Source organism: Melospiza georgiana, chromosome 1 (assembly GCF_028018845.1).
Source record: "Melospiza georgiana isolate bMelGeo1 chromosome 1, bMelGeo1.pri, whole genome shotgun sequence".
Lineage (NCBI taxonomy): Eukaryota > Metazoa > Chordata > Aves > Passeriformes > Passerellidae > Melospiza > Melospiza georgiana.
This window is the reverse complement of record NC_080430.1, coordinates 71,015,928-71,026,125: the sequence shown is the minus strand read 5'-3', so window position 1 is coordinate 71,026,125 and position 10,198 is coordinate 71,015,928. Positions and strand designations below refer to the sequence as shown.

At 47.3% G+C, this 10,198-nt stretch overlaps 1 protein-coding gene across 1 annotated transcript; it reads right to left on the bottom strand.

Moving 5' to 3' along the window:
* Position 1: 1 nt before the first annotated feature.
* LOC131092951 (tubulin beta-1 chain) lies at positions 2-2,770 on the bottom strand. The gene is made up of 4 exons (XM_058039925.1): positions 2,627-2,770; positions 1,876-1,984; positions 1,485-1,595; positions 2-1,276 (listed from the first exon to the last, which is right to left on the bottom strand). The coding sequence occupies exons 1-4, from the start codon at positions 2,681-2,683 to the stop codon at positions 216-218; spliced, it is 1,338 nt and encodes a 445-aa protein (XP_057895908.1). The 5' UTR covers positions 2,684-2,770; the 3' UTR covers positions 2-215.
* Positions 2,771-10,198: the final 7,428 nt, after the last annotated feature.

The window sequence follows — 10,198 nt, the reverse complement described above, 5'->3', positions numbered from 1 at the left end:
CTTGAATACATGCCTTTATGTGCTCTTAATATTAAAGGACAAAAAACATTGTAAGAATTAGGATTCAGAACTGTTACACTGAGAAATCTGGCAAAGTCACAAAAGCTGAGAGGATAATTGGGTACATAGTTTCTAGAAAACATGCTTCACCACCACTATCAGAAGTCATTCAGATGCATGCCTGCTTTACAGAAGTTCCTTTGATACCGGGCAGCTTAAGCCTCATCCTCCTCTCCTTCCTCTTCAAACTCGCCCTGCTCATCAGCAGTGGCATCCTGGTATTGCTGGTATTCGGAGACCAGGTCGTTCATGTTGCTCTCGGCCTCCGTGAACTCCATTTCATCCATGCCCTCGCCGGTGTACCAGTGCAAGAAGGCCTTGCGGCGGAACATGGCCGTGAACTGCTCCGAGATCCTCTTGAAGAGCTCCTGGATGGCCGTGCTGTTGCCGATGAAGGTGGCCGACATCTTGAGGCCGCGCGGGGGGATGTCGCAGACGGCCGTCTTGACGTTGTTGGGGATCCACTCCACAAAGTAGCTGCTGTTCTTGTTCTGCACGTTGAGCATCTGCTCGTCCACCTCCTTCATGGACATGCGGCCCCGGAAGATGGCGGCCACCGTCAGGTAGCGGCCGTGGCGGGGGTCGCAGGCGGCCATCATGTTCTTGGAGTCGAACATCTGCTGCGTCAGCTCGGGCACCGTCAGGGCGCGGTACTGCTGGCTGCCGCGGCTGGTCAGCGGGGCGAAGCCCGGCATGAAGAAGTGCAGCCGCGGGAAAGGCACCATGTTGACGGCCAGCTTGCGCAGGTCGGCGTTCAGCTGGCCGGGGAAGCGAAGGCAGGTGGTCACGCCGCTCATGGTGGCCGACACCAGGTGGTTGAGGTCCCCGTAGGTGGGAGTGGTCAGCTTCAGGGTGCGGAAGCAAATGTCATACAGGGCCTCGTTGTCGATGCAGTAGGTCTCGTCCGTGTTCTCCACCAGCTGGTGCACGGAGAGGGTGGCGTTGTAGGGCTCCACCACCGTGTCCGACACCTTGGGCGAGGGCATCACGCTGAAGGTGTTCATGATGCGGTCGGGGTACTCCTCGCGGATCTTGCTGATCAGGAGGGTGCCCATGCCGGAGCCCGTGCCTCCGCCCAGCGAGTGGGTCAGCTGGAAGCCCTGCAGGCAGTCGCAGCTCTCCGACTCCTTCCTCACCACGTCCAGCACAGAGTCCACCAGCTCGGCGCCTTCCGTGTAGTGCCCCTTGGCCCAGTTGTTGCCAGCCCCGCTCTGACCTGCGGGCCAGACCACAAGCCACGTGCCACATCAGCGCCCCGGGGACAGACACAGGTGATGCCACTGCCCCTTCCCTCTGGGCCCCTCCCCTCTCTCCATCCCCACTCTGCCATGGGGATTCGGGCTCCCCAGAGTCACTTGCATACTTGCTCTGAGCCTTTTCTCTGTGTGGAGTTCTGGGAACTCCTCCGTGCCACAGTCACTCACCAAAGACAAAGTTGTCAGGACGGAAGATCTGTCCAAAGGGGCCGGAGCGCACGGAGTCCATGGTGCCGGGTTCCAGGTCCACGAGGATGGCACGGGGGACATACTTGTTACCTGTGGGGGGAACCAGCAGCAGCAGCAGCAGGGTTACAGCCCTGCAGCAGGCAGCTGGTGTCACAGGAGCCCTGCTGGGCTCCCTTCCACCTCCCTGCATTTCTCTGGAGAGACACTGTCACAATCAAGATTACGGTGTTATCAGAGCCTTTCTGAGAACAAAGGTCTCTTAGTGGAGTCGCTGGCAGATGACAGCACTTGTTCAGGGATATTTCCAGCCTCAATGAGCTGTCATGGCTGCCCCATTTATTTGAGGACATCTGAGCAAGCAGGCACTTACCAGCAGCTTCATTGTAGTACACGTTGATCCTCTCCAGCTGCAGCTCACTGTCCCCGTGGTAGCTGCCCGTGGGATCAATGCCGTGCTCATCGCTGATGACCTCCCAGAACTAAAGGAAATTTTTGAAAAATGGCAATTAGCCATTTCCAGTGCCAGTGGAAACAGCTGGCCAGTGCCAATCACACACCCTCGTTGCACCCCATGCATTCCGCGGCCCTGACCACTCCCTCGCATGGCAGAGCAGCTGCCGGGTGGGAAGGTGAGTCAGTGCACAAGGGCTTCGCTGGCCGCAGCAGCTGAACTAGCAAGAGGCTGATGAGCAGCCATAGCCCTGAAGTGCAAGTTAATTCCTTTGTAGCTTGTATCCAAAGGGTAGCCATCTCTGGCTATATCAATTTGTCATACTCCCATTGTCTAGCATTGGCTTAAGACCCTGTAGCCACTACAAGATGGCAACACCCGCGCACGTTCAGCGGTGACAGTGTGTGGCACTGGAACACTCCCGTTCCCTCCCTCGGCAGCCGGCGCCGTGGCCGCAGAGGGCGAGGCAGCGCGAGCAGGCCGGGCACGCCGGACGGCAGCGCGGGCACATCCCTGCCCCGCCCGGCCCCGCGGCAGCTCCGAGCGGCACGGACCGGCACAGGGGCAGGAGTCACGACGCCTCAGCAAAGCCCGGGTCGCTTTTCATTTCGGGAAGCGCCACCCGCGGGTGCGACCTGTGGGAGCGCCCCGCTTCCGCGCCCGTGCGTACCTTGGCGCCGATCTGGTTGCCGCACTGCCCGGCCTGGATGTGCACGATCTCACGCATGGTGCCGGTGTCCGAAGCTGCCCCCGCTGCTGTTACCGCCTCGTTCCACGCCGCTCCCGCACTCGCAGATGCGGCGGCCGCGCCCCTCGCTGCCCCTTAAATGGGGCGGCGCGCCCCGCCCCGCCGGTGACGTGCGGCGGGAATGGCGGGGTGCGGAGTGCGGGGCGGGCCCGGCATTGTCTCCCGCGCCCCGCTCGGGCTCCGCGTCCGCCTCCGGGTCCGGTCCGCTCTGGGAGGGGCAGGCTGCGGGCTCGTCCGCATGCTGAGCGCCGCTGCCTTGGGGTGCCGGGGAAACTTCGCCTTCAGCCGTCGGGGAAAAGGCCGGGATCGCATACGACGTGGCTTATCTTGGAGTGAAAAAGTGAAAAAGAAAACAAAACCGCCTAACTCGTCTTTGCACACCTGTTGGAACTCGTGCCCTTGCTTCCTTCGCCTCTACTACACCACAGCAGCAAAGCACGTGCTGCTATGTTTTATTAGTACCCTCAAGCCTGTATTTCTAGCTCAGGCCTGCTTAATCATGTTTCAATATGTTTGAAGCCCAAGCATAATTTTTCCATAGCTCAGGCACCTGAAACAAGCAAAGATTGGGTGGTGATGTTCAAGCCCACAGCCAGTTTCAAGCAGAGAACTCTGTTTTAGGTAGTGCTGCTAAACCTGTATACAAGAGGCTCTAATTTCAGGAACACAGAGGGCTGGCATAAAATTTTATGCTGCTGCTAAAGAATGGCTTTTTCTGGGAGTTGTCCAGCAGAGATAGCAGTTTACCACATACAGGAATGGAATATGTCTCTTTTTTGAAAGTGAAGTTGTCTTCTATGGTACCAGACGCCTGCCACATCTCATTTTGGAAAACTTTGAATCCTGCTAGTAGCATCTCTGCTTGATCTCTTGTAGAAAAAAACAAACAAACAAACAAACAAACAAACAAAAAAAACCCACACCAAAACCAAAAAAACAAAAACAAAAAACCCCAAACCAAAACAAAAAAAAATCAACAAAAACTGAGAAAAGTACATGGTGGATGACCAAGGAAGGAGGAGCAGTTCAAGGACAACAAGGAGAATATAATTGAACCAACTAGCCAACTGTGATGCACAATGATATCTGCACTGCTGCCAAGGAGACAAACAAATTTCAGCAGGGTCTATAACTGATTGTGCAGAAACTATTGAACTTGATTGTAAAATAGTACTTGATTCACAATTCTAATTTTTTTTCAGAAGTGAAAGTAGCTTTGCTCCCCATCTGGCCACCCTGTTGAGGACAGCTTTACTCTAGCACCAGGGAAGGGAGATGACAGCCCACAGTGAAGCAAGGAATAGGTTGGTAAAGAGGAAGCAAAACAATGTGCCTTGTGTTCAGCATAATGGAGAGAGTTCACCTTAAGAACAACATAAAAGCACCAAGGGGACAGCCTGGTAATGCAAGCCCTAAAACTTTCCCAAGTATCAACAGGCTCAGCATAGTTTACATTGTTTATTTTGTGCAGGCTTTTGAAATGTCTCCTATGACATCCCTGTAGGCCAGTTGATGAGGTCTATGGCCTAGATAAATGGACAGTGAGATGGAGTGAAAACTGGCTGAGCTGCCAAGCTAAAGGGCTTGACATCAGCAACATGAAATTCATGTTGAAGCCAGGCACTGGTGCTGTACTCCAGTGGCTGATCCTTGGCCAACACCATTTAACTGCTTCATTCGTGAGTTTAATGGCAAGAGAGTGCACCCTCAGCAAGTCTGCTGATGATACAAAACTGGGAGGAAGGTCTGACACACCAGGGGATTGTGCTGCCAATCCAGAGTGACCACAGTAGGCTGGAGAAATGGAGAAGTGGATGGCTGACAGGAACCTCATGCAGTTTAACAAAGGGAAGTGCAAAGTCCTGTAGCTGGAAAGGAACAACCCACTCACTGAACCAGTACATGCTGGGGACCACCCAGATGGGAAGGAGCTTTCCTCCAGGCCAAAAACAGCCTGGAGATCCTGGTGGACACCAAGTTGAACATGAGTGAGCAGTGTGCCCTAACAGCAAGGGTTATCCAGCAGCACCCTTGTTTAAGGAGGACTGTTACCAGCAGGTCATGGAAGGGGATAGACTGTGGTGAGATGCATCTGGAGTTGTACATCCAGTTCTGGGCTCCCTAATATAAGAGAGAGATGGCCAGTTTGAAATGAGTCCAATGAAAGGCCATGAAGGCAGTTAAGGAAGTGGAGCATCTGTCACACACAGTGGCTGAGAGCTGGGACCAGATTTCCTAGAGAGGGCTCAGGAGATTCTTATCAGTGTGTATAAATACTTGATGGGAAGCAGTAAAAAAGATGGAACCGGGCTCCTCTCAGAGGTGTGCAGTGACAGGAGGAGAGGCAGTGGACATGTCTGAGCCACACATGATATCACATGATATCAGTGGACACAGACTGAAATACAGAAATCTGAACATAAAAAACCCCTAAAAACAAAACCAAAATCACTTTGCTCTGGTACATGTTGCCCAGAGAGATTGTGGTGTGCCAGTCTTGGAGACAGTCAAAACCCTAGTGGGGACAACCCTGATTAACCTGTTCTAGCTGACCTTGTCAGGCAAAATAAAGGACTAGACTAAATGATCCCAGAGGTTCTGTCCAACCTCCACAATAGTGTGGTTGTATGAAAGGGAAAGAAAGGAGTGGGAGGCTATGTGTGATCAGGAACACCAGACTGACAGTTTATTAATCTCAGTTTCTCACTGCAGTATAACATTATATTGCAATTATAACACCTTCAAAACATGAAGATTTTTGCAAAGGTGAGGTAATAATTGATGTGGGAAATCATTACCTCTATCAAGAATAAAGTCAGAATGATCAGAATAGTTTACATAATACTCAGGTTAGCTGTGCTTAATACAATATAAATCAATGCACAATGTCACCACTTTCACTCTTTTTTTTTTTCCATCAACAGCCCGAAATACTAGTGGCTAAACAACTACCATATCTTTGCCTGGAATTTGGCTGCTGTGACCTTGAAATAGTGCTTTGACTGTATTTTCAAAAGTAGCTCTCAGTTTGCTCCAGTGAATTGACTTTATCAACTGTAGCTCATTTTCTTCCCTAGTGCAGAAACCTCAGCTGCTGTGAAATGTCATGAGCAGAGATTGGCTTAAGCTTTGCAACACAGGGAATTAAGTGTGGTGTTATTCCATGTGGCTTTTGCAATCACAAAATATTCAGGACTGTGCTGGCACTGAGATATTTTCACCAAATTCTTTAGGAGTTTGTGTTCTTTATAGCCCAGCTGTCGTCAGTATTTTCCTTTGACATATTTCAGCAACACTTAATCACAGGCAGCCTTTGTTATTTTTCACACCACTTAGGCATATACATGTGTGCTTGCTCTAGGCATAACCCACGTTTCTGGGCAGCAGCAGGAAGTTACATCTTCTAACTACTGGTGGGACTGCAACACAACTGCATCTCTGAGAGATCCACACAAACACTGAAGAGCTTTTTGGGTCCAGAATATTCCTGGCAATCCACAAAGTCCTGGCTTGAAGCATTATGATTCTTCTCTTGAAGACACCTGGACACTCCCTGAGATTTCGTCTTCCCACATGCACATGGTGACCTCCTTTAGAGTTATTCCACTAAGAATTCTTTTATTAGGAAACTAATTCTTAGATACTGTAGTACTGGTCTCTTTGTAGATTCCCACTGTTTCTTTCAGGGTGAGGGTGTAGCTCCAGGTTTTATTCTGAGTACCTAAAGGGAAGTACATGTTTATGTGTACAAATTCCTTCATCTTCAACAATGCTGAACATCCATGAACACACAGTGAACCGAACTAAATGTCAACTACTTGAATGTCAATTCACAGCGTTTCATTATGGCAAACACTTTAACAAATCTTAGCCATCAAGGATACTTAGATATGGGAGTTCCCTATTGTTTTGGTTTTTTTAAATATAGCTCTATAAATTCTAAGTTGTCAGAATTGCAAATGAAAGCCAAAATTCTCCTGTTCATACAAAGGCAGGGCATGTGCTCAGGAACACCCTTGGACCCCTCGGCAGCCGAAACTCTGCCACAGCCTCCTCCCTGCCTGCATCAAGCCCTGCCTACCCAGTTTCCAAGGCAACAAGGAGCCTGGCGATGGATGCTCAAGGGAGGCAACAGGGATCCCACAACCTTTTCATGTCTGTCTGTGATTTCCCATTGTTTGAGAAAGAATCATGAGCATACACATAGGAAAGCTTCTCAAGCACACAAAATGTCTGCCCACAGCTTTAATCTCAGTCATTTGTGTTGGGTGATGTCATGTGTTGCTCAGCTATGTCTATCAGAGAATACATGGCTTTTTGAGGCTTTCTGTTGGTACTCAAATGAGCAGGCTCTGTTTGTTACCTTATTGTTTGCCTTCTACCTGGTAACTATGACGTTCCCACTGATGAGGACTGTATGAGGCCACCTTTGGAACACAATGCTTAATCATTTGCAATATGCATTAAGATAAAAGAATATTCTGCCAGCAAGAAGATGAAATGATTGTGAAAGTGATTTTAATGCTAGTAATAAAATATCTAAAAGGGAAATCTATTTTTATTTCAATATTACAACTCACTGTAGGCATTTAACTCAATGTGTTAGATACAGCAATGCTGAGCATGTTTTTATGAATGAACAAAAGCAGCTTCATTGTAGAGCCCTCTGAACTTTTGTTTATTATACCTGAGGGTCTGTGTGTTTGGCAAAGAACAAAAGAGGAGAGAGGATAAGCATGTGAGAGAAAATCACATTACAGAGCAATTCGGGACACAGTCAATTCTGAAATAACCCATGCACCTTTAGAGGGGAGAACAGCTTCTCAGTGAATCTAATATTTCTTCCATACCATATGGTTCCTTTTGTGAATTTAGATTATATCCTCTGAGAGTCAGGCATTTCTGTGCATGTGCTTCTACAGGACATAGCAAACAGAACCCTGCTTCTCTGGCTTCCAAAGTTACCATAATAAACATGATCACATGTCACAAAACAATTCCAAAAGGGGAAAATGTGGTGATCATCATCAGGCAGTGATTTACTGAGAAGAAAAGCAAAACAATGCAGCCTCTCATTATTTCCTCTTGGCACACCAGATGTGATGGGGTAGCAGCCAGATGGCTCCTGCCCCCATCCAGGCTGCATCTACCTTTTTTAGGCTGCTCAGTAGATCAAACACATCTGATATCCCTACGAACTGGGTCCTCCAGTCAAAAGATGCCTAAGATCTAGCACCAATAGAAATGAAATGCTGCTATCATGTTTTCCAGGGCAGTTCACTTCCTGCACGTCATCGAGAACTAGGTACAGATAGAGACTTTGATCTGCTAGTTACTGTTTCTTTTGTTCCTTAGCCTCCTTGCTGTCTTGCAATCTGATAGTTACAAGTAACTCAAACTGACACTGGGCAAACTGTGAACTACATCTTGTGAGGTCGGCTAAGAGACGCCGTAGTTTGTGGTGGGTTTCAGTGTACGTTGTTTAAAATTGCCCGGGTTCTCTGCAGGGGAGTTCAGGGTGATGTTGCACTAGGTGGCTGAATCAACAAACAATACTTTGTTTTGCTCTCTCCTGCTTCCAGCTGCCCACGTTTCCCTCCTTCTTTGCACATGTTCTCCCTCTGGCACACCACCTAATTGAAGAAAAACTTTCTTCCACCCCCTCAATTTTCTGTCCTTAACTGCGGAGCTAAGGAAAAGGAAAAGACTCGTGAAAAGGTCAGACATGCCCTGAAGCTGGTAGAGGAAATGACACAGAGGTAACACCCGAAGAGGGACAAGGGGAATAGGACCATCCTTTTTTGGCAGCTGGAGGATACCGAATCAGCCCCACCTATGGAAGTGGCAGTTTTCTCAATGCCAATAAGATCTCTAATCCCTGCCTGCTAGGGTGGAGCTGGAAATTTCTTGGCTGAAATTTCAAAAAAAAAGAGCCACACAATTAATTTATTAATTATAAGACCAGCAATAGGCTGGATGCAGTGAAGCTGCTGTAAGAAGTCAGTGCTTGAATTTCATTAAGTGTTTGTAAAGCTTGTTGTGAGACCATTTGAATTCTGCTTGAAACCTCATTTAATTATTCACTATGGAGACCGGCAGTATCTTTCTATTACATTCATGGAAAATGTGAAAACATTTTTCACTGCAAAACAACACAGAACCTTTTACTGAATAAGCTACACAGCTTCTACCAGGGTAGCCACTTCACTTCAGCCACTCTGGAGCAAGTGTGGGTTTTTCACATTCAGTTTAAACTGAACTTTTTAAATTTTTTTTCCAAAGATAGAGGGATTCTTGCCAGAAATGAAAAAAAAAAAAAAAAAACCAAAAAAAAAAACCTAACTAAAAATAAAAAAATAAAAAACGACAAAAACCTATGCCTTAAGCTTTCCAAAGAGGCCTAGTGAGAAAAATAACCTGATTATAAAGGATGACATATGGATAAATTGAGACCAGTTGGAAAATCTCTACACTAGAAGAATCAAATGTTAATAAACAAGAATTTAACAGAGTTAACTTGATTTCTTCCCTTACAAGTGGAATTCTGCTCGTAAGGGAAAAATGACTTTGAGTGGGGAGGAGGGAATGACCTACTCTTAAATTATTTCCTTTTTTACCTAGATACTGTAAATAGATAGCCTTCTTATACACACACACTTCAAAGAGACACAATTTTTCTTTCTGGCAGATTCACAAGTAAAATACTGAAAATAGGAGGGAAGCTAGGAGCAGGGAAACAGTTCATTTCTTGTTAAGCTTCCCAGGGAGAGGAGTTGTCACCTGCACTGTGTCCTTTGCTGACAGAATGTCTGGGGATGAGCAGGCTTTCATAGCAAACCCCACATCCTCCCTCTGCTTTGGTTTCCATTGCTCAGAGGGCTCCAGCTGGACAGCTGTCCAGGAGATTCAGGGCCAAGAAATGTCTTTTTCCAAAATGCATCATGTCCTGAGGCACTTTTCTTTGACCAAATGCTTTGATTTTGAATTTTCTTGTAGGCAAGCTAAAGATACTCCCATTTAAATGGGTCTTATCTGAGAATAAATAGTCTGCTCTTTCCCATTTTAATAAAAACAAACAGCCCAGGATAGGTGATTGCTGAAGTATCAAAAGGCAGGTGCTTAGTATGAATGGATTTTAGAATGGAAGGTGAAAAATTCTCAAAAAATTTTTTTCCTTTTTATGCCTGATACAAAATCAGTTCCTTCTCTGTGGAGATTTATTTTCAGCTGAAGAAAAGGGGAAAAAAATAACCTTACTCAGATTACCCCAGGCACACAAAGCATCAAAAGTGTCACAAGCTTTGTTCTGTGGAAATGTAGAAGCAGCTGAAAAAACAAATGGGAAGATTGAGAAGGGGATTATTTGTAAGCAAAAAACAGTGCCTTCCCTACAATGAACAGTCTTGGAGAATAATGTAACCTATAACTCCCGTGCAGGCTATCATTTCTAAAACATGTTTCTTCATTATGCTTTGATGTGGAGAGGAAAAGCAG